We start from the raw sequence: 24490 nt of genomic DNA, 5'->3' as shown, positions 1-24490 counted from the left end.
TAATACAGATATATCGCAAAAAGCAATTGAGATGTGTAATATGTAATATTCCTGCTAACTGCTTGAACTGTATGAAAATTGTACACATGTGTTCAGATTCTTGAATTAATTCACTTTGGACACGTTTGTTTTCATGCCTGATTTCTGTTAATGCTTGTGGAATCAGGTTTTTTACTAGCCTGGAATTTTAACCTTGCACATCTTAGTACAGAAGGTAAATTTTAAATTTATCTTTTCCCAGCGTGTGTACCAAAAACCTAACTGTAAAGTTAGGCTCCTGCAGAACAGGAATAATATCACATGAGTCTTTTGACCAGTCACAATCAGGAAATATAACTTGAACTTCCATTAGCAAGATATGGCGTTAAAATAATTCTTAAAACAGTGTTGGTAAATACTTAGTAGTAACAAGAAGGTGTGAGAAGTTTGCAGACATTTTGCCTGCCAATTTGTTGAATATTTGTTATCTGTCATTTGCACAGCTCACTTAGTTACTAGCAACATGCCACTCGTAACAATTAGAAACTGGAACCCATGTAGGATATGTTGTGAAGCCTTGCCTGACCAAGACAACCTTGGTGAAGGCAGTGTGCCTGAAGAAGATACAATCCCTATTTGAGTGGTTTAATGAACAGACAGACTGTACAAGCTACACCAGCCTATAGCAGGTACGGCCTATATCACTTGATGTGACTAGTTCTTCTCCGATGCAGCCATGGCCTTTCTCTACTCTCTCATCCATTTTGTGTCACACTGAGAGAGCAGTTTCTGAGTTTTCCCAAGTACACTGATCATAACAGATCCTTGTGTGGGCTAAAGAAGGTTAAGTGAATGTCTATCCCCAGTGTCATGCACCTAAATCACAGTCTCTGACTCATTGGAAATGTCTTATCTTTAGAGATTTGTGAAAAAAATGGGTGATATAGTATGATGCTGAATTGTATTTGCTGATAGAAAGTCAACCCTATAACTGAAAAATTAGTGGTGGGCTGCAAACCAGTGAGGCTGCAAAATTCATGTTACTCTCTTACAACAGGCTGAAAACTGTTTAGAAGTTAGACCTTATGACAACCAGCCTTCTAAAGGCTGACCTTTTCCAATTGTAGGCTTATCTAAACTTTTCATTCTGGCAATTGAGCCAGAAATCCTAGAGGCACAAACTTAGTCATGACACTTCAATTTTTCCCTGACGTGAGAAGTCCAGAAATATCAGGGGAACACCTCCTTTGGGTGAGTTTGTTTCTGAAAGCTGTCACTGTAATTGAGACGATGTCCGTGACCTGCATATTGTCAGCATATAAGATAATCAACTTGGTTTAGGGTATAATTCAGTTCCTGAAGTGTCCATTTTTTCATGATCATATGGTACAATTCTGTAAAGCTCTTGCCCTTCCTATCGTTTATATTGTGCATAGCTCAGGTCTACTAGTTGTGTGCAGACCACTGTACCTTCTTAAAAACCTTTCCTTACATACTTAGTCCAAGCCATGGTGGCTTCTCGCGAGAGTCTGTCAATTTCCCTTCTTTCTGGCCCCTCAAATAAATCAAATTATTCTTCAATATTTTGGAGTTCATTCCTGTCTCTTTCACATGCAACTTCTTCCTCCCCTTTGGGCCTAGTTTCCCCGTATCCTATAGCCTCACATAAAGGGAAGAAAGGGAGGTAATTAGATACAGGAGGAGCAGATTTTTAAAATCAGCATCCTTTGGAAACATGCTCCAGTTCATGACTGTGTGAGGAGGAATGAAAACCTGTAGAGTTTCCATTCATTTCTTGCTTTGCAGGAGAAGCAGGAAACCAGCATTCTGGGAAGCAAGGCAAGAAAGGGGACTGGTCATTACCAATGTTACAATCATCTCAGTGTGTCCAGCCCAGATAAGGCCTTCCATATCACCTTCTGTGTTTCAGTGAGGTTTAAGCAGTGCACTGCATAGGGCCTTGTATGTGGCCTTTGCACTGGTGTAACTTTCACTCTAATTAAGGACCTGATCCAAAGCCCATTCAAGGCAGCATAAAGACTTGCACTGATTTCAATAGACTTTGGACAGGTCCTTTACTAACCTTGAAGACTACCAGCAGGAACAAAGGCTCCAGGGTTTCAGATGCCAAAGTTACATTACAACTATTTACTATTACATAGCCTTTAGTTTTAGATTGCAACTCCATGGCCAATCGTGTAATTCAGTGCAAAGAACTATACCCCATCTTTGGGTTCAACATCTCCAATCTGATAAAACCTCATGGACCATATTATGCTATTGATTTCTTTTTTAGCAGAACTCCCTGTTGAAGTCAAATGGGAGCATTCTGTTGAGAAATCAGTGGCCTGAGCTTGCCCTGTGAAGGTGGTCATTAGGTTAGCAAACTCACAACATAGTAATCCATTCTGGACTGGGCGATAAGGTATTTTTCCTGTATTCATCACCATGGTATCTGAGTGCCTTACAGGTTTCCATAAATCCAGAAAGGTGGTCTCTAAATCAGCCTTGATGTTTGTTCAGTCTTTGGTGGGTCTGATGAGAGTGCAAGCAAGGACCCCAATCAGAGCCAAAGGCAATAGTAATTGAATAATGTGGATATTTTCCTAGCAGATACTGAACTGAAACTTTGAAATATTTTCATATAGCTTACCAAACAGTCATCAAGTGCTGCTTTTAACAACTTTTGATTGCTAATCAGTTTGGGATCAGATTTAAACCAGCCGTCTAGGATTAAAGGGTCCACATCACATTGCACATCCCCTCTACCATCCCACTTTTCCTTGGTTGCCATTTTTGCAGCCTAAAGGGTTTTCTTTCAAAAATATAATCATGTAAAATATGGGCCAGATTATCAAAATTACTCAGCACGTGCAACTAGGGCCAGATTTCTGGCACCTAATGAAGTGGCCAGATTTTCAACAAAATTTAACCACCCAGTAATGCCCATTATGAGGACTGGAAAACCAGACCACTTATTTAGGTGCCCAAGTGGGTTGGATACTGAGCTATTCTGAAAAGCTGACCTTGTATTTTACAATGTATTTGCTGTAACGATAAATTGTTTCAGACATAACATTGCAATTACCATGGGTTATTGGCTCCTGTTGAAATTATTTTAAGGGTTTGGGAAGTAAGTTTATTCTGCTAAAGAAGTTTGTTTGTCTTTTATTTTTAAAGTGGACTCCCATATGCTTTGACAAAGCTGCAGCATAAGCAGACACAGCAGTGCAGCTGTAGATGTGAAAAAGTATCCCAGATGGTGATGGTTAAACAATTTTAAAGAAGCTTTTTGAAACACAGCAGAACTATTAAAGGCTCCATACTCTGGGGGAATCGAGGTGGATTGTCATTGACATCAGTCAGTGTGATGTTCACCGTAGTGGTCCCTGATAATCCTCCCATCTGGCCTCCCATGTCCTTGGCCTGGATGACCACTTGGTACTGCTCCCTGTTTTCTCTGCTCATGTCTGGTAAAGCAGTTTTGATTATTCCTTGGATAAAAGAATAAGAGGGGAGAAACAAAAAACACTTTAATCCCTGAGTTTTAAAATGGATTTATGTAAAATATATTGTACGGATGTTAATCCCAGGCAAACAAATAAAATTGAAGGTGTATTCAAATAAGGCTTTTAATCCATGACCGATTTAATGTGATTGCAAGAAAAGACAGAAATATAGCAGTGCAATGATTCAGTGTTTGGACTGTGCTAAATCCATGTAATTATCCTTTTGATGAGGAAAAAAAATGTTAGGTTTGTCACATTAATGAGAGCTTTTCAGGTAGTTTCCCTGGCTATTATTTTGATAAGGTTATTCGCTCCAACCCTGGAGTGGTCTCTGCATTATACCGCTTTTTCATTAAAAGGGCAGAATTCTGTGTTATCGTGGACTCACTATTTCAAACTTCAATAGATTCAAAGGTTTTAACTTCAGAAGGGACCACTGGGGTCATCTAGTTTGACCTCCTGCATAGCACAGGTCACTGGATTTCTATAAATTAATTCCTTTTTCCCGTCCACTAGCTGTGGCAGAACTAGAACATAACTTTTAGAAAAACATCTAATCTTGAGTTAAAGATTTTTTTTAGGGAGAACCCATTACAACTCTTGACAAATTGTTCTGTTAGTTAATTACCCTCAGTATTATTTTTTGTGCCATATTTCCAGTCTGAATTTGTTTAGCTTCAACTTCCAGCCACTGGATCCTATTATACCTTTGCCTGCTAGATTGAAGAGCCCTCTATTATCAGATTTCTGACCCCAAGTAGGTAAGTATAGACTGTGATCAAGTCAACCCTTAACCTTCTCTCTGTTAAGCTAAATACACTGAGCTCCTGGAGTCTTTCACTATAAGTTATGTTTTCCAATCTTGTAGTCATTTGCAGGGCTCTTCTCTAAACCCTCTCCAATGTATCAACATCCTTATGGAAGCATGAACCCCAGAACTGGACACAGTATTCCAGTAGTGGTCTCACCAGTGCCAAACACAGGTATAAAATACCCTCCCTATTCCTACTACTTTAAGAAAATAAAACTTACATTTTACGGTGCTGCAGGTTCACTGCCTTAATAATATGGGGCCATATCACGCCATGAGTTTTCAAGCAGAAATCAAGGGGGTCTTCTGCTTAAAACCAGGTAGATAGTCCATATTCATTCTGAGTTTTGGACAAATATTAAACAGTACTTGAACAATTTAATTAGCATTTTTTATAAAACTGGGTATAAATACTTGAGTGAGAAGGATCTTTATCCCTGTGTGTATTTCTGTAATTATGACAAGTAAGACAGAAAGGGTTGCTGACCTGTCTCTGGGTCCACTGAGAAATATGGTTGTCCCTGGAGGATGCTATACACTACTTTGGCACTGTTTCCATAGTTGGCATCATCAGCATCTGTAGCTGTCACTTGGATAACAGAAGTTCCTGAATAGGAACAAAACAAAGAATCTATCATATGAAAAGAGATAATTTAGATCATAAGGCTGATGTACACATTTTTCTTCTATTTATAAAATCTATGTAATGACCAGATGCATAGAACAATCAAAACCTGCACAGAATACATCAAACTAATCCAGTGTTAACTGTTGCCAGCAAAATAATTCCTTCGCCATGCAAAATTAAAATAAAATGTAAAACAACACATTTTACTCAGAATTAAAAAACAAAACAAAATAAGCCTCCCTTAAACCCATCTTTCAGAAAAAGTCTGGGTAAACAGATAGGCCTTGATGCATGATCTGAAAGTCCAACACATCATGAGTTTATTGATCAAGGGGGCAGCAAATCCAAGATCTGAGGATTGTCCTCTGAAAACACTCTGCTCTCAACTGGAACATCTCAGCTAATCTCAAGTGGTGGCCACAATGATGAGGTGGTCTCTGAGATACAGAGGACCCATGCCATAAATAGCTTTATACAACCAATACACTGAATTGGACACAGATTAAGATTTAAAATCCTGTGAAACACAGGTATAAATGACTTCTGTGCAAAGCACTGCTAAGTACTATAAAAGGGAAAAAAATGTTTGGCATAGCTGTTGTTTCTGAGCAGATCAGTAACCCTTTTGGAAGTTTGGGGGCGAGGGGGAGCGACAAATGCATGGATAAATGCAGTGAGTACAGAATCATAAAGTAAATCATTAACTCCTTGCCAACTGCAGATGGTGAAAAATACCCTTTTGGCCACATCTTCTTTCTGGATGTCCTGTAGGGTCTCCAGATCCTGAATAAGAAAAGGTGTGGGTATACTCCATCCATGGAAGGGGAGATATCACCTCTGTCATTTCCTTTAGTTGTTTTTTTCCCCCCATCCTCTGTCTCATCTAGGTTGAGCTTCAGTCAGCTACCCTTTCAGCAAAGCACCAGTCTTGACTAGACACTGGGAAAAAGTCTGTCCACATTATCTGGGATTGATGGAACAGAGATGTTCTATAATTCCTTTCAGGGCTTCACACATGCATTAAGCAAAGGGAATGACAGAGCAGAACTCTATGGTACTCCCTTATGGCAAGGCCAGCAGGACAGATACTGCTACTGGGTCTTGTTAGATGCAACTCTGTTTACCATTTGTGATGTGGCAACAGTACCTACTGGTTAGGGCATTGTGAATGGCATGGTAGAAGACAGGGAATATTTCTTCCTCTGCAACAAAAACAAGTAGTAAAATTATAAAAAATGCTTTATGTCACAATCAGTCAAACTCTGAGGAGAATTTCTGCCCCACGCTCTTTAGATTTCTCTTTACCTGCTTAATCTGTCAAAGGTCATCTACAAACCAACGAGAGCTGTAAGGATAATGCAGAAGTAGGGGGTGTTTAAGGATAACTGTGTCAGTAAAGGATAGAAGATAATCATAGCATCCAGCCTGTCTGTGGATTAAGTAATTCACAAGGTGAACAAGATTCTTTCACAGACATATGTAGAACATAACTGGTCTCATCAGATGCTGAGTTGAACAGGTAAAATTAGGCCTCTGCCACCACAGGAGCTAATATGGCCCTTTGTTGAAGGAAGTTTGGTGCTTTACCCCCACCCTCCTCCTCCTGTCCCAGTTACGAGGTAAGATCCAGATCTCAGTTCAGGCTGCGTGTATAGAACACATTCCCAACCAGCAACTGATCTGCATCCCTATATGCAGTGGCGTCTAGGAGTTAAATAAGAACTGCCGAAAACAAAAAACCTATTGAGGAGGATGAATAACTCTCTGATGTACTTTGTGTTAAATTGTAGTCCGAAACTGTAAACATATTTACCTTGTTCATCAAATGTGGGTATTTGGGGAATGCTTTGGTGAAAAGGTGAACATTGGAGTATAGCTTGAAGATGATTTCCTTAGGGAAAGTGATCCAGAGGTGAGGTCTGGCTTGTGTTGAGAAACCTCTACCTTATATTTCTTTTGGGTTTATTTTTGCTCTCTCAATCATTGGGACAGTCAGAACCAAACAGGGGGAAGTTGCAGAAGGAACTCTAACCTATTCTAGTCAGAGCTTGGTAGACCAGTATCAGAACCTTGAATTGGATGTGACACAGAATGGGGTTCTAGTGCAGTTTGTGAAATACTGGTGAAATATGCTTTCTTTGATTTGTACCATTGTGCAAACTGGCCACTACGCAATGTATCAGCTGCTGCTTTCTAGTGAACTAATTGTCTAATCAGGAAAATTGAGTTACAGTATTCCAGACTGGAAGGCTGAATGGCCTCTACAGCAGTCAGAAAGCCTCTCCCCCACCACCCCCAATTCCTAGAACAGAATAGATTCACAGATACTAAGGTCAGAAGGGACCATTATGATCATCTAGTCTCACCTCCTGAACAACGCAGGCCACAGAATTTCACCCACCCACTCCTGCAAAAACCTTTCTTGTGAAAAAATATTGTATTTTTGACATTTTGTCCCAGTTTGGGACATTTCTTTTATTCAAAACTGCACATTATGTGGCAAAAAGGGATTCCCCTTTTTTGGGTCAGCTTTAATCAGGAGCCACATGCAAAACATAAGTAACTGTTGCACAATACAACCCTACCTCCTCTCACAAAAGCAACCCTCTTTCCCCCACAAAACCTATAGTTCATTCTATTAGCATAAATCTCCCACCAATACTATGGAGGCAGTATTTCATAAATACATGTATTTTGTAAATGTAGGGGTGATATCATTCTTGTCCTTTCTAGCATATATGAGATGTTTTCACTTTTCTTTTTTTCTCCCCAAAGCTTTCTTTTATATGTTGAAATGAAATGCTCTCCTCAATTGCATTACTAGGACTTGTACTGAAGGACCATAAGGCAATCTTACCACATAGACAGATGTAATATGACTAAGCTGCTGTATATTTAATCTGTCTGAAATACTGTGTGGAGTAAATGCTCTTGCCACTAAATATAATGCATTTACAATAATAAAATAATTCCATAAAGTCTAACTGAGAAAGAATGGCTAAAACTGAATAACACTCCTAACCCTTGCCATCCTGCTGGTCAGTACTTTGGAGTACAACAACTTTCAGTACAATAACTTTAGTTTTTGTTTGGTGGTAATTATGCCTCTGGTGCCCTGCTGGCAAATTTGAAAAACATTATGGAGGGAACAAAGAGCTGGAAAAGACAGAGTGATGTAGTTTGAAATGTTGGTATGCGTACATGTCCACATGTGTTTATCCTTTCTGGAGACTGGCTCCTCATCCCTGTCCTCCCAGTAGGTACAGCCTAAGGAAGCACTTCTAGCATAACCATACCATACCAATGATGAGACAATCAGAGAAGGAAAGTAGTCAGGTTAAAGCATGGCATTTGGGACTTTTTCAGTAATTAAAGAGAGACAATATAAAATGATGGGTCTTCCATAAAAAATGAACTATAACCACCTGAGTGTTTCTTTTTCATTTTTTTTTTCAATGTGCTGTAAATATTTACAAGCAGAGGAGATGCTGCTCTAAGTTACACTCGCTGCCAATAGTCCCCATGGACTGAAATAGCAACTGGCAATCAGCACAAGGATGGGTTTCTTGCATATGTCATCTTTACTCTGGCTGCACCTCTGTGCTGGCAGCAGGGAGGTGTGTGGTGGCGGAGCCGATAGGGATACTCTAGGTCTGTTGCCAAAATCTGCCAGCAGTGGGGCATGAAGTATAGCAACTATACCCTTTGTATATCCTTGAGGGTGCAGATAGTCTCAAAAGGAGCCAAGAGGATGAGACTGACTAGATAAAATGTTGGACAAAACATTTTTTGTCCAAATTGTTTCAATAGAATAATAAAACAAAACAAAAACTAAATTAAAGGTTTTGTTTTGTAAGAAAAAAATCAAAATGTTTCATTTTGACATGTTCTAAAGAAAATGTTTCCTTTTTTTCAATTTGAAATGAATTTTTGCGTTGAAACTTTCATTCCTTTTTATTTTTTTAAATTAAATCCTTAAAAGATCAAAATACAAATGAAGCATTTTGGATCAAACATAGTGTTTCATTTGTCACAACATTATTTTTTGTACTTTTCAGTTTGCCGAAAAGTTTCCCTTTGGGTCTGCCCAAAACAATTTCTCTCAGTGTTTTTGGAAATGCCAGCAAACAAAAAAACCCCCACAGTTCTAATTATAACCCCTTTCTTCTCCATGTCAGCCCAAAGAATGGGCCTGATGCAGTGAGGGAGCAGGCTACACCTTGTGCACTGGGGAACTTGGAAAGGAATTGTTCCTTCTTGATTGTTCTTGGTGAGATGCAGTTGTGTGTAAGCCCTTAATGTGGGAAAGTGCCTAAATGCCACCATATGGCTCCTTATCAGTAACAATTCAGATTCATAAAAGGGAGAATATCCAAATCTAATTTCAAATAAGTTTTTAGGTGAAATTATAGTTTTCAAGAAAATGCTGAAGCCAACAGCAGCAATCATAGCTGTGCAATATCTAGACAATCCCATAACACTTCATTTTTTTGTGTCTCTGGCAGAGCCCTGAGGATGTTTCTCTTTTGCACAATTGCTTCTCCTCATCTTCAAAGCTCCCCATTGTGTCCAGTTCATTTGGCCAACAAAGACTATATGGAAGCTTTTTGGTGACCCATAGTTCTTTTACTTACATCAACTAAAAGGGTCACTATTGAGAGAAATGGGATGCAGAAAACCCCTGCCATCCCAGGGCTTGGATGCTTAGTCCCTGAGAAGGAAAGCAGCATAGTCCAGTGGATAGTGCCCTAGGCTGGGACTGTGTTCTACTCCTGATTCTATCACAGACCTGCTGAGTGACCTTGGGAAAGACAGTTTTCCTCTCTATGCCTGTTGCTCCTCTAATCCTTTGTCTTATTCCTCTATTTAGACTATGAAGACCGACAGATTGTTGACTCTTTCTATGTGTTTGAAAAGCAGCTAGTACAATAGGGCCTCAATCTTCATTGTAGCTTCTAGATTCTACTATAATAAGAATAAATAATGATCTCTGCAGTGCCCCCGGCCTTTAGCAACCCAGGACATGACACACAGTAATCAGAAATCAGCCCTGAATCTCTAACATGACAGTGAAAATATGGTGCACTATTATTAGGACACCAGACTGACCTTACATTTGTTTGATGTGAGGACATTTTTGTCAGCTGAGAAAACTCGTGTTTGTGTGTTGATAAAGCCTGCTTCTGTAAACATTAATATAACTGTGGCAAATAATCATTTTTTATGTGACTGCTGTAAATAAAGATATTATTGGTAACTAAAATTTACATTAATGCGTGATTCATGAAAGCATTTTGCTGCTGTAGTAGTTAGATACTGTGGACTTTGTGGAAAAGATAATAAAGAGCTGTAATTTGAAAGAGAAATCCAAAGTCTGAAGCAGAAGGCAATGCAGCAAATTCCAGGGTTATCCTGGTCATATGCATTGTGAAATTAGACCAGTCACATTAAGGTTTGGTTTTTTTTAAAACAACAAAATAGTTAGCTACTATTGAGCCTAGATGATTGGAATCAATTTTTAAGTAAGCAATCACTGAAAGAACTTACTCTATTATTAGATTTAGGCATTTTATCATCAAAAGTCTTTACAAACTTTGGGTTCAGTCCTGCTGATGGTCCACATATATAATCTTCCGCTAGGAGATGAGGGTGCTCAACACATAAGCGAATCAAGCCACCTATTGATTATGGGACATGCCATAAGATGGCTGAATGGGCTTGAACACATTATTTCATCTCTGTTTCCCACCCCACCATTCATCAGTCTTGTTTATTTAGGCTATAAGCTCTTTGAGGCAAAGACATCTCTCCCTTTGTGTTTCTACAGTATCTAGCACAATAGGGACCCAGTCTTGGTTGTGGCCTCTAGGAACTACCATATTATAAATAATGAAAATCTTGTTTAGGTATTAACAATTGAAAATGTTGGTCTAACTGACTTACCAAAGGGCACATAGTGAATCAGTGTCAGAATCAAGAGCTCAGTAAAATTTTTCAAAAGTGCCTAAATGTAATTTTTAACAGTCACTTTTGCACTTAGGAGTCTAATGCTATGTGTGCACTATGAGGCAGGAATGGCCAGCTCATGTACTCATACTCGTTCTAGCTGCCATTAGGTTAATGAAAGGGTATGTACAAGAGCTGGGAATCACACCACAACTCATACTGTAGACATAGTCTAAAAGTATGTCTAGACTAGAGCTGGAAGTGTAATTTCCAGCTTGGGTAGACATACCAGAGCTAGCTCCAATCAAGATAGCATGCTAAAAATTGCAGCGTAGCCATGGCTACATGGGCAGCAGGGACAGGATAGCTGCCCTGAATACATACCTAGCGTTTCAAATACAAACCTAACGTTTCACTGCTATTTTTAGTACACTTGCTTGGTTAAAGCTAGCACTGGTCTGTCTATCCAAGTTGGAAATTACACCTACAGCTCCTATGTAGACATACAGTAAGTCTCATTGAAAGTCTGTGAGACTTGTGCTCTTAGTGCCTTAGTCACTTTGAAAATAGGACTTAGTCTCTTAAATCATTTAGGCTCGTTTGAAAATGTCATCCATGAGCTCAGGAGTTCCTGGTTTCCCAGTCCTGTGCTTGAACTATAAAGACTCTCTTCCTGTGCTCTTCTGCCCTCACCCAATCTGCTATATTAAAGAGGTTTGGATTATTACATTGGTGTTATGAGACAATAAACCTTCTGATTTGCTCCTCCAGTACATTGCACTATTTGTCATGCATTTGCCATGGGGCTGAGTGAAGTATTACTCTGTCAGTATTACTGACAGAATTACTGGCAACAGTGATATTTAATGGACTGCATTTGCATGCATGCATCCATGAACGCTTCAATGAACAAGTTTGGCAGGTATTTTGACAAAACTGATTAGATGTGGGTGACAGGTATTTTAAATGTTTTAATACACACACAACTATTGTACAAAGAACAATATTCTTATTCCCAAAGGGCTTGATCACACTTGTTCTTAATTTCAAAGCATCTTTTATATAGATAGATAGGAGGTTAATAGAGACAGCTGGCTGAAAAGTGATTTAAGAAATATTTTGATATGAGGTCACATAGAAAACTCAATATGAGCTTGGAGATTGCCATTGTGGAAAAAGCCACTACTAGTCTTGGATTCATAGATAGGGAGAGCACATGAAAGCCAGCAATGTCACAATCAGAGCTGTATGGGAACAGGAATTTCCATTTTGAAGGAAATTCCACAATTTTGAAATTTGTGTTAATTCTGAATTGGAACAAATCAAAGAATTTTTAATTTTTTTGCAAAATGAAATTTTTGATTTTGTGTGTGTTTGTTTTGGGTTAATTTAAATACTAAGTTTTGAGGAAATCAAAATGTTTTGTTAGGTTTTTGACTTTTTAATTTTCAGTTATATAATATAATATCATCTAAAATAAATTTTGAAACAAAAAGTTTTTTCCATACAAAAATTCAAATGTTTTGTTCCAATAAGTTTTGATAAGCTCTAAGCAGAAATAGAATGGAACATTTAGACCTTATCAGAACAGTTTGTTTAGATTGTTTTAAATGAAGTTTCATCAAAATCAACATGTTCCCACAGAATGTTTTGATTTCAATGAATCAGCATTTTCTGACAGAAAAAAAATTCTATTGAAAAATTTTTCATCAGCTCTAGTAATAATGCTGTTCTAGATAGTCTTTATGCAGCCTCAGTTGGAATTTTGGTCTTGTAGTGCTATTATATAATGTGAGCCATTTCGGTCCCATATTATAACAGTATAGAAAAACTAAAGAAAATAAAATTTATGCCAACAAAGCAGATACAAGGAGGAGATTGCAGACACTAATTATATAGGATCAGATTCATTCCTGATGTGACTACATAAGTATCAGCGGAGTTGGGATGAATTTGACGCATAGTCTCAAAAAGAGAACTCAAGAGGAACGTGATTATAGAGTGTAAACAATATAAATGAAGGAATATAATTTATTCAGAGCTGTAAGAGATGAGGATATTAATATGTGCAAACAAGTGGTTCTTGGGTGAAATCCTGAGACGTTTTGAGTAGAGATTGCATTTTTCGGCTTGTGGGCCTTTCAAAAAAAAAAAAAAAGTCCTTTTGTGTTGACCCCAAAATTGGGGGAGAAATGTTGTGTTTGACCCAAACCAAAATGTTCAATTTTTATTTTTAAGATAGATTTGCAGTATATTTTGGAATGAAAGGTCACTTTGAGTCAGAAAATCAAATGTTTCATTTTGAAAGTGTCAAAACAAAACATTTAGATTTTTTTTTTTTTTTGGCTAGGACATTTTTTGATTGTAAAATTCAGTAAAAGTGACTCGATTTTGCTAAATGTTTCAGATGACTCAAATCTGCTTTTTTGGGGCGGGGATGTTTTGGGCAGAAAGTTTTGCTTGGATTTAGTACTGAGTGCTTGAATTTCCTACAGATTTTATGGACGGTTTCAGAAGCCCAGCACCCCTGTGTCTGCCCTGTTAAGTGTGAAAGCTACAGACCCCTTGAATGAACTGCCAAAAGAAATGGTAGAAGCACTCTTACTGCAGATACTCAGGAACAGGATAGATAAAACATTATTGGGAATAATATAGAAAGTACTCCTTTGAATAAGCTGGGGGGGTCAGACCAGATGACCCACATCAGCCCTTTTTTACCTCTCTGTCCCTGATTCTGTGAAGACAGTGTATCAAACTATAGACAAGGGGGAAATTTCACTGTCATATGGAATGCATGCTGAATCACCATCACTAACAGACCACAGACACATGCTCATGCAATAATAATGTTGCTGTGTTCCTACAATTTATTTAGTACATTTACTCCTATTATTAGTTTTGTCTCTGCGCGCTTCATTGTGCAAAACGATTATATTAAAAAAAATTAAACAGTGTGCTAAACTAAAACTGTTTTTAAAATGAAAACATGCTAATCTAGCAACAGCAAACCCAGTAATGTACAGACTTTTATATTTTTCCCCTTACTTTCAAAGCCATTTTAATGTCTGCATTAGGAAAAAGACCAAGATGGACTAAGGGGAGAGAGGTTCCTTTCTGATGCTTAGGTCAGCATGGTTGTGCTACAGCAAAGCTGATGCCAGATTCTGACACCATCACTAAAACCACAGAGCACCTTACTCTCTGAGTCGCAATCAATGGGACTGCTATTGAAAAAAAGGTTCTACGCAACTTAAGTGAAGATGTCAGAATCTTGGCTCTTTGTTCCTATGCTGTGATTAGTCTATTTGATGTGTCCTTTATCGTCACTGAACACTGAAAATTGTGTTCAAAGCATCTTTGTCTATGCTGTGTTCTGTGTGATGCTTCATTATGTTAATTTACATTGTATTAAAATAAGTTGCAGCATATTGTTTTGCGCCGCACTAAAAACCAGATCTTATTTGCACACTTTGGAAATAATCTAATTGTAGGAGATGTCTGGTGGAAGGAGATTGCCTTTGTATTCTGCTTACAAAACGGACACATTTGATATGCTTCATTTTAACATGCTGTTAGATAATAGGCCTGACATTTTCAAACTTGGATACCTAAAGTTAGCCACTGAAATTCATACTCATGCACCCAAAATAAGTGGCATTATTTTTCAAAAGGGTTAGTTTCCATTTGACTCCAGTGAAAGTTTTGCTTAAGTAAGGACTGCAGGATTTGCCCCAGGCTTTGAAGGATGGAGAATAAAATGTGAAATATAATATAATTAATATATATATATGTGTGTGTGTGTGTGTGTATACATAATATAGATGTGTTTTTATCTTTTTTTGGAAATGGTTTTTGTATTCAGATATATTTAAAATTGGACTAGTCAATTCCAGTTTTGCCAGAAACCTACTACCAACTGCTTCTGAGCCAAAATGCAGAAAGGAATGTTTCCAAAGTAAACTCAGAGGCAGGTTAGAATTTAGTTTCATAAAGTGTTTTTCTGTCCGCAAAGACTAAATTATGAATTTTTGTGGTGTGGAGCGCTGGGAAGGGGGAGGACTCTGTGGTCCAATACAGCACAGAGGGAGACATTTTGTTATCTGTGTAAAAAGAAAAGGAGTACTTGTGGCACCTTAGAGACTAACAAATTTATTATTATTAGTCTCTAAGGTGCCACAAGTACTCCTTTTCTTTTTGCGGATACAGACTAACACGGCTGCTTCTCTGGCACCTGTTATCGGTGTAATATTTCCAAGTGCCCCTAGACAGCATGGTGTTTTTCTATCCTGTTGCAAAGGTATTTCTTGAATGGTCCTGTTTTGTTGTTGGATGGGATATGACTCACATCTGTCTCTCTCAGACATGAGTGATTAGCACTGCAGGCAGCGGTAACTAATCCCAGCCATTGCAATCTCCAGCATCTGCAGCCCAGTAAAGGCTGTTCCCTGCATGGTTACATTGCATTGGGGGTAGGTAAGTTACTCCTTACACTCACCCCTCTGGCATATATCTTCCCATGAACAAGCTTAATTGGAGCCATTATTTGAAATACCTTGTGAAGCAATGGGTTAGCAGTTGTAGTTCAGATATTATGTAAGGAAAATTTGTTTGTGATGCTAACAACGGGTCACAGTCTTGGCCTTAAAACATGTCTATAGTGCGAGAGAAAATACTGGCCAGAACAATGAATCTGTTTTCAGAGTACCTATGGGATTTTTACCTGTGCATCAATCAGAAAGGGAGAGAAGGAACCTTGATTTAACATCTTATCCAAAGGACAGCATTGCTAACAGTGCAGAATGCATCCCCTAGTATCCCCGTGCAGTGTCAGCATAAGATGTGAGCAAAAAATGCTGATGTCTTGACTTCAAGCCAATCATATTTTTGTCCAGAGGTTAGAGTTTTATATTTGAACAAATACTCAAGTAAAACTGAGGAAAATTGATACATCAAACAATTTCTGAGCATAAGTATGATAAAAGCACTTTCAACATGAATATAAAGATCTGAGCCAGTCAGCTGCAGAAACACTTTCTCTTTTATATGCAGAAATAATGGGAAATAAAATGACCCAATAAGATATCCACACAAATGGTATTACAATATATTATATGAGGGAGATAAAGAGGGAAACCACACATTTGCTATCAGTCATGGTTGGAAATTTGTACACTTGCTAGGATTGAATCTATCTTTGTATGTGAGGACCTCACAGTTTGTAATGTATTAATCCTCACAACACTGCTGTGAGTTAGGTAAGTACTATCACTCCTGTTTTACTAATAGGAAGCTGAGGCACAGAGAGGGTAAGTAACTTGCCCAAGTTTACACAGGCCATCTGTAGTGAAGAAGGAACTTGAACTCTAGTCTCCAAAATTCTAAACTAGTGCCCTGACCTTTGGAACAGATTGCAAATGCCATTTAAACACACTGGAAAGGAAGGATTACAAAGTTATGTTTTTCTCTCATCCTTCTGGTTCCATGGAATAAGTTATTAGGGGAAAGTTTTCATCGTGGGGCAAAGTGGTATAACTAAGTGCCTCTCACTAATATCAGCTGGGAAGTGCCAATGAGCACCTAACTCCCTGGGCACTTCTTTGAAATCTACCCTACTTTATGGGAATGACACCTGGTTATTAGTTACCATACTTCAACTCCTGTGCCCCCTCACCTGATAAGCTGTTAGCGTCCCCTCCTACAGAAGGATGGCTTAGAGATTCTGAGTTTCAGGTCTGAATGAGTTGGATTAGTTAGCACCAGTGATTTGAATCTCAGGAGTGTCGATTTAGCACTTTATCTTTCTGAGGGATATAGAATGGACACTGAGTGCACTGTGCATTGTGTTCTTTCAAATAAGACATTATAAAAACTAAGGTCCTATACTTGTGTGGACATTAAAGTTCCCATATTATTTTTTGGGAGATGAGGGTTTACTCCAATATTACTAGCTAAGTTCCATCCCCTCTCCTCTGCTGTGCTAGTTTTCCATATGGTTGCTGTCCTTCTGTATTGGAGATGATTACAAGCCAATGCTGGGTGAAAAGATTCATGTTTATATAAAATTAGTAAAGCTCTACAAGAGGAAACATGCCACAGAAATGAAATATATTATTTTAGAGAGAGAGAGATTTGTTAGAAGTAGAGCTATGCAAAAATAATCATACCCCCAAAGAAACTGGTAAAATTATTACCAGTACTTTTTGGTACCAGATAGGAAAAAGAAATACTTGGGTCATTTTTGGTCAATTTCACCCTCAAGGAAAATCAGTTTTCAGACAGAAAATAAGCAATTGCCATTTTTTCACTTTCTAAAGCTCCTATCTGTCTGTCTATCTAGTTGGAAGTAAAGGTCAGATTTGAACATACTGTAACTTCTTCTGCCACTTGGTCTCAATCCAAATCTTACACAGAGATCTTTACTAAAATGGAGGGTCACTGGCAGGAGAGGGTGTGTCTCTTGCACAATGGTGGAAAAGGTTAATCAAAGAAAATAGCAAATATATTAAATAAATATCTAAGATATACATAAAATCAAACAAAATCAATATAAATTAATCACTTTAAGCTAAATGCTCCAGTTTCCTTTTGGTCATGTAAATACAAGGCAAAGGGATAAGTGCAAGAAAGGGGTGAAGAAGCATGTATTGTATAAGGACTTGTCTTCACCATGGGGAGATCAACGCTTCTGCAATAGATGCAGCAGGCATCGATTTAGCAGGTCAAGTGAAGACCCACTAAATCAACAGTAGAGCACTCGCTGGTCAACCCCAGTACTCCAGCTCTCTTAGAAGAGTAAAGAAGTTAACCAGAGAGCGTATCCTGTCAATGGAGCGCAGTGAAGACTCCGGGGTAAGTCAACATAAGCTACGTCAACTCCAGCTACATTATTCACGTAGCTGGAGTAGCGTAACTTAGGTCAATTTACCACTTTAGTGAAGAAAAGTCCTAAGTCTTTACCCCCCAAACCTGCAAACGTTCCTGTATGTGAAAAATGCATAGTCAGCGCTTGACCAGTGCTTCTCTGGCTTCCCAAGCTATCCATATATGTCCAGACAGTTATGTGATATGTCTGTGAATGTATGTGTTATGTAATTTGAGAGCCATGACCTCAGGCCCTTCCCTGTGTCAGTAGTTCCTTGGAATGTGATAATTTGGAAATTTTTGTAAATCTACCTTCTCGTGGGTTTTCCCATGTTTGCCATGATCTGTCTCCTAATGTCCCCAAATCCTCCATTTTTATATCATTTAATGCATCTAATTATTGTAGCTCAAAAGCCCTTTTGGCATTTCAGTAGGAAAAAAAGGTAGGCATAAGTGGACATAAAATCTGTACAAAGAATTAAGACCTTGGCCTTACAATCAAATCGATGCAGGAGGATCTTTATGCCTGCACAAAATCCCACTGAATTCAATGCAAAAGAGTCTGTCTGCACAGAACCTACAGGATCAAAGCCCGAGGCTATAAGCTCCTTATAGCAGAGACATGTCATTTTGTCAGTAAAGTGCTATTCACATTGTATATGTCACTGTATACATTAGTTAAAATAATTATAATTCAGGAAGAAATAAGTATAATTTGAGAATACAAATGGGACTAGAGAAGTGAATAACAAGGCCTCAGTGGATTTTTCCCAGTAAAATGAAAAAACATAACCTGAAAAATGGAGATTTCCCCAACTAAGAATATTCTTCGTCAAATTTAGTACACAATATTAGCAATGAGTCCCATATAAATTACTGATGAACATGAAGTATTAAGTTACTGTGTAGAAAGAGCTGTATCAATACTAAAAAAGTACTCCGATCCCTGGGAAAAAAACACATTTAACTTGTTCTGCACATTTGAAAATGGAAATATTTTGCTTTCTCACCTTGATATTTTTTTTTAAAAAATTGAGCACAGAACTATCATTTTGCTTCAAATATTTTTCTGTGAAAATGTCAAAATTTCTCTCTAAGACAGATTTGTATAATGAATACTAAAGAATCCTTAATTAAAAAAAACAGGAAAAATGTAAATATAAAAATGTAAATACATATACAATATTACATACACACAATTGAGGAAACTACAGATTTTGACACTATACAGTGGATTTGAAACTCATTTAAAGTTGCAAATACCAACTGAAACCTAATTCTCACAAAATGGGTCATAGTACTGTACAAAATATTCTGTCTACAGTATCTATACTATGCAGTGTGAGAGTTTGGAGTGCAAAGGCTATATCTGACCACAGAATGTGGTATATCACTGTATGAAAAAGTCATTGTTTTTCTGCACTCTGGTTGCTTTTCTTTTCATGCTAACTCAAAGCTAGGCACCCCCCTCCCCCCCCCCCCCCCCCCCCCCGCCCACACACACACTTAACCAGAGCATATTTTGTCAGCTAACACTCCCAGATTCTTAATCTAATAGAAATTGGTTTTGTATAGCATAACAAGGCCATGAGGCTCAACCTTATTCCTTGCCCTCTTGCACCTGAGACTGGGGAAAAAGTGTTCTATGTAGCATAAAAATATAAATATTCCTTGATGGAATTTTACACAAATCTTTAAATGAATTCTTATTGACTTTTAAGCAAACTCAGAAATAGAAAACATGAGGTTTATCATATGTCACCGCAGCTTTTCCTGTAAGAGTTTCAGAGGTGGAATAACCAATGTCCCCTGAGTTATCAGTAGCTATGATGACACAATGCAGAAGAAAGGTGATGGGAATACTCTGAAGCAAACATTTCAGTGTAGTCTCATTGAAAGCCATTAGGGAGCATGGTACTTAGGCTTTGTCTACACTGGCATGTGAAAGACAAAACTTTTGTCATTCAGAAGTGTTAAAAAAACCACCCCCCTGAAAGACAAAAGTTTTGCCTACAAAAAGCGTTGGTGTAAAAGATGCTTTGTCCAAAGGAGCGCTCTCCTGCCGACAAAGCTAACACCTCTCGTTGGGGATGGAAGTTTTTTGTTGGCAGGAGAGCTCTCTCCTGCCGACATACAGCGGCGATACCACGCGCCTTTTAGCGTCACAGCTGTAGCAGCACAGCCATGTCGCTAACAGCTTTGTCATGTAGACACAAAGTCTGTCTTTCGAGGGAGATTATGCACATGGTGAACGGTGATAATACTATTTTTAAAACAATCATTCCTCCTGTTTATCTGAGTGTGGGTGTGGCTGTAGCAAGTGCATGTAACGAGAGAGAGCACACAGCCCTCAGTTGCATCTGTTAAATCTGACTGACACTAATGGAGTTGACAGATAAATGAACGTGGTTTGACTTTATATTACACCTATTCTTATTGTGAAAATGAAGTCAATTTGAGGATTAAAAAATATATTCTGAAGGATGTTTACAAACTGTATATTGGAGATTGGTGAATGAGGAAGACTAGAAACCTTTCCTGCTGACATTAAGAGGGCAGGTAGAGAAGTGTGTAATATTGACCTAGTTCAAGACCAATTTGTTTCCAACCACTTTACTGCTTCTACTACTAACTTGTCTTTTGACAACTTCCTTCAAATGTAACACTGTCTTTTAAAACTTCAGAAAAGTCACTTTCATGCTGGCCTTTCCTTTGATAAACATAACTTTTATCTGTGATCGTGAAAGGTAAGAAGATAATAGACTAGATATAAATATATACACCGGTATAACATACATTTTACCTTTTCCTTTATAGATTGTCTTGAAAAGCCTCAGTTGAAATGATGTTGTTGAGTTTATTTTCAGTTTCCAATGTGTACTTAATAAACCTTTGATTATGCAGGTTGGAAGGTACTACAGGTTTTTTAAAATCTTTGGATGCTTCACAGAATACTTTTCTTGTAATATTTCCACTTTCCAATGTGATGCAAAGAATAATCACCTCCTTCTATGCAGAAGCTGAATACTTCATCCTAAAAAGGACATCATCAGTCCTTTGTGTCCTTTGGAATATCGGAATTGCCATATGAGATCAGGCAATTGTTCCTTACAGTCTGGTGTACTATCTCTGACAGCAGCCAATAGTCAGTGGTTCAGAGTAAGGTGCAAAAATCTCCATAATGGACAACTACGGAATACATGTCCTTAGGGGACTTCTTTCAAGCACCTATAAGCCACTGGTTCCCATACTCCGTCCTAATATTATTTAAAAATATAGTTACAACATATATTGCCCTCCAGTCCTTCAGTATAGAGGTTGATTTCAATGAGAAATTGCTTTTTGAGTTTGTGTTATTGACTAACTTACTCATTTATAAAATGTACCTCTGTGATGATCTCATGTTGTTCCTCCTCCATATCAGCTATATTTTCTATTCTCCTCTTTACTATCTGATACAGAGTTACTTAGTAATATTGGCACCCCTAACTGATCTCTGTCTGACTTGAGTGTTCCTTGATAGTTGGTGAAAAGAAAAGGAGTACTTGTGGCACTTAGAGACTAACAAATTTATTTGAGCATGAGCTTTCATGAGCTACAGCTCACTTCATCGGATGCATGCAGTGGAAAATACAGTGGGGAGATTTATATACATAGAGAACATGAAACAATGGGTGTTATCATACACACTGTAACAAGAGTGATCAGGTAAGGTGAGCTATTACCAGCAGGAGAGCGGGGCGGGGGATGGGGGGGACCTTTTGTAGTGATAATCAAGGTGGGCCATTTCCAGCAGTTGACAAGAATGTGTGAGGAATGGTGTGTGTGTGTGTGTGTGGAATAGTTTTACTTTGTGTAATGACACATCCACTCCCAGTCTTTATTCAAGCCTAAGTTAATTGTATCCATTTACAAATTAATTCCAATTCAGCAGCCTCTCGTTGGAGTCTGATTTTGAAGGTTTTTTGTTGAAGAATTGCCACTTTTAGGTCTGTAATCGAGTGACCAAAGAGATTGAAGTGTTCTCCGGCTGGTTTTTGAATGTTATAATTCTTGACGTCTGATTTGTGTCCATGTATTCTTTTACATAGAGACTGTCCAGTTTGGCCAATGTACATGGCAGAGGGGCATTGCTGACACATGATGGCATATATCACATTGGTAGATGTGCAGGTGAATGAGCCTCTGATAGTGTGGCTTATATGATTAGGCCCTATGATGGTGTCCCCTGAATAGATATGTGGACACAGTTGGCAATGGGCTTTGTTACAAGGATAGGTTCCTGGGTTAGTGGTTCTGTTGTGTGGTGTGTGGTTGCTGGTGAGTATTTGCTTCAGGTTGGGGGGCTGTCTGTAAGCAAGGACTGGCCTGTCTCTCAAGATCCGTGAGAGTGATGGGTTGTCCTTCAGGATAGGTTGTAGATCCTTGATGATGCATTGGAGAGGTTTTAGTTGGGGGCTGAAGGTGATGGCTAGTTGCGTTCTTTTATTTTCTTTGTTGGGCCTGTCCTGTAGTAGGTAACTTCTGGGTACTCTTCTGGTTCTGTCAATCTGTTTCTTCACTTCAGCAGGTGGGTATTGTAGTTGTAAGAACGCTTGATAGAGATCTTGTAGGTGTTTGTATCTGTCTAAGGGGTTGGAGCAAATGCAGTTGTATCGTAGAGCTTGGCTGTAGACAACGGATCGTGTGGTGTGGTCTGGATGAAAGCTGGAGGCATGTAGGTAGGAATAGCGGTCAGTAGGTTTCCGGTATAGGGTGGTGTTTATGTGACCATCACTTATTAGCATCGTAGTGTCCAGGAAGTGGATCTCCTGTGTGGACTGGTCCAGGCTGAGGTTGATGGTGGGATGGAAATTGTTGAAATCATGGTGGAATTCCTGTCCTTGCAACAAAGCCCGTTGCCATCTGTGTCCACATATCTATTCAGGGGACACCATCATAGGGCCTAATCACATCAGCCACAATACTATCAGAGGCTCGTTCACCTGCACATCTACCAATGTGATATCTGCCATCATGAGTCAGCAATGCCCCTCTGCCATGTACATTGGCCAAACTGGACAGTCTCTATGTAAAAGAATACATGGACACAAATCAGACGTCAAGAATTATAACATTCAAAAACCAGTCGGACAACACTTCAATCTCTTTAGTCACACGATTACAGACCTAAAAGTGGCAATTCTTCAACAAAAAACTTTCAAAAACAGACTCCAGTGAGAGACTGCTGAATTGGAATTAATTTGCAAATGGATACAATTAACTTAGGCTTGAATAAAGACTGGGAATGGATGTGTCATTACACAAAGTAAAACTATTTCCCCATGTTTATTCCCCCCCGCCCCACACACACACACCGTTCCTCACATGTTCTCCCACCCTGATTATCACTACAAAAGGTTTCTGCCCCGCCCCGCTCTCCTGCTGGTAATAGCTCACCTTACCTGATCACTCTTGTTACAGTGTGTATGGTAACACCCATTGTTTCGTGTTCTCTATGTATATAAATCTCCCCACTGTATTTTCCACTGCATGCATCTGATGAAGTGAGCTGTAGCTCACGAAAGCTTACGCACAAATAAATTTGTTCGTCTCTAAGGTGCCACAAGTACTCCTGTTCTTTTTGCAAATACAGACTAACACGGCTGCTACTCTGAAACTTGATAGTTGGTGGTTTCCCCCCACTTCCTAGTTTACACAACCCTTTCCCCTCAAAACTTTAGCATTGTCTCTGTCGCAAAGTTCCCAGTTCAGTGCCTGTTAAATTCAAGCATCATCTTCTCATCAACACACTGTGACTTTGAATTTGTCTGTGTACTTGGAACCAGACACATTTCAAAGAAAGCTACAGCAGAGGCCCTGAACTTCAGCCTACTTTCTAATCTAAATTTAGCTTTCAAGACTTCTCTTCTACACTCCTCTAATTCACTGATACCCAGTATGTACCACAGCTAGTAGAGATATTGCATATGAGGCATAAATTAACTCAAATGTATGTGGATAATACAAATAATATTTTGCTGTGATTATGACAAATGTTATTTCAAGAAAAAAAATGGATTGTTCTGCATAGAGAGATAAAAAGGAATGAATATAGGTGATCAGTAAATCCTAGACATTGAATTGCAAAGAGGTCATTCCTACTTAAATGTCATTTCCATGATGCACTGGTTACTCAGTTCAGCTCACATGCAATATAGACCCTAGCCATATAGGTGGGATCTGTGCCATTTCTAGTTGCACAGTCAGTTTTCATGTATTCATGTATTAACCTACCTTCTATATTTTGGCTATGCTTTCTGTCATTATCCCTTGTTGCTGTTTTTTGTTGTTTTCTTTTTCTTTATGCCTTTTCTGTCTGTGCGATATTAATTGGCTTAAATTTATGTAACTTGATTTAATTAGATAGGAACATAGGACTGGGAGGGACTTCTGGGGTCCTGAAGATCAGTCCCCTGCCATCTCAGGCAACCATATCATATAATCCCATTCATAAATTGATTATGCTCCATCTTAAAACAAGTTAGGCTGTTTGCCCCCACTACTGCTACTGGGAGGCGGTTCCAGAATCTCACTCCTCTGATGGTTAGAACCTTCTAATTTCCAGGCTAAATGTATTCATGGACAGTTTATACTCATTTGTTCTTATGCCAGCTTAGTCCTTTAGCTTAAATAGCTCCTTTCCCTCCATGGTGCTAACCCCCATGACATATTTATGGAAAGCAATCATCATCCCTTTCAGCCTTGTTTTTGCTA

At 38.6% G+C, this 24490-nt stretch overlaps 1 protein-coding gene across 5 annotated transcripts in view; it reads right to left on the bottom strand.

The window, feature by feature from the left end:
* The window catches only part of CDH9 (cadherin 9), a 128909-nt gene that overhangs the window by 24103 nt on the left and 80316 nt on the right, over nt 1–24490 (bottom strand). For 3 of the 5 annotated variants that reach the window (XM_007059918.3, XM_043540221.1, XM_043540222.1), the window contains 2 exons: nt 4787–4906; nt 3306–3473 (listed from right to left, as the gene is read on the bottom strand). In XM_007059918.3, coding sequence (XP_007059980.1) covers nt 3306–3473; nt 4787–4906 — 288 coding nt within the window. Of the gene's footprint in view, nt 1–3305; nt 3474–4520; nt 4638–4786; nt 4907–24490 lie in introns of those variants that run through there. The other 2 variants (XM_043540223.1, XM_037893296.2) reach the window with 2 other exon arrangements.

This window comes from Chelonia mydas, chromosome 2, assembly GCF_015237465.2.
Source record: "Chelonia mydas isolate rCheMyd1 chromosome 2, rCheMyd1.pri.v2, whole genome shotgun sequence".
Lineage (NCBI taxonomy): Eukaryota > Metazoa > Chordata > Testudines > Cheloniidae > Chelonia > Chelonia mydas.
This window is presented reverse-complemented; position numbering and strand designations above follow the sequence as displayed.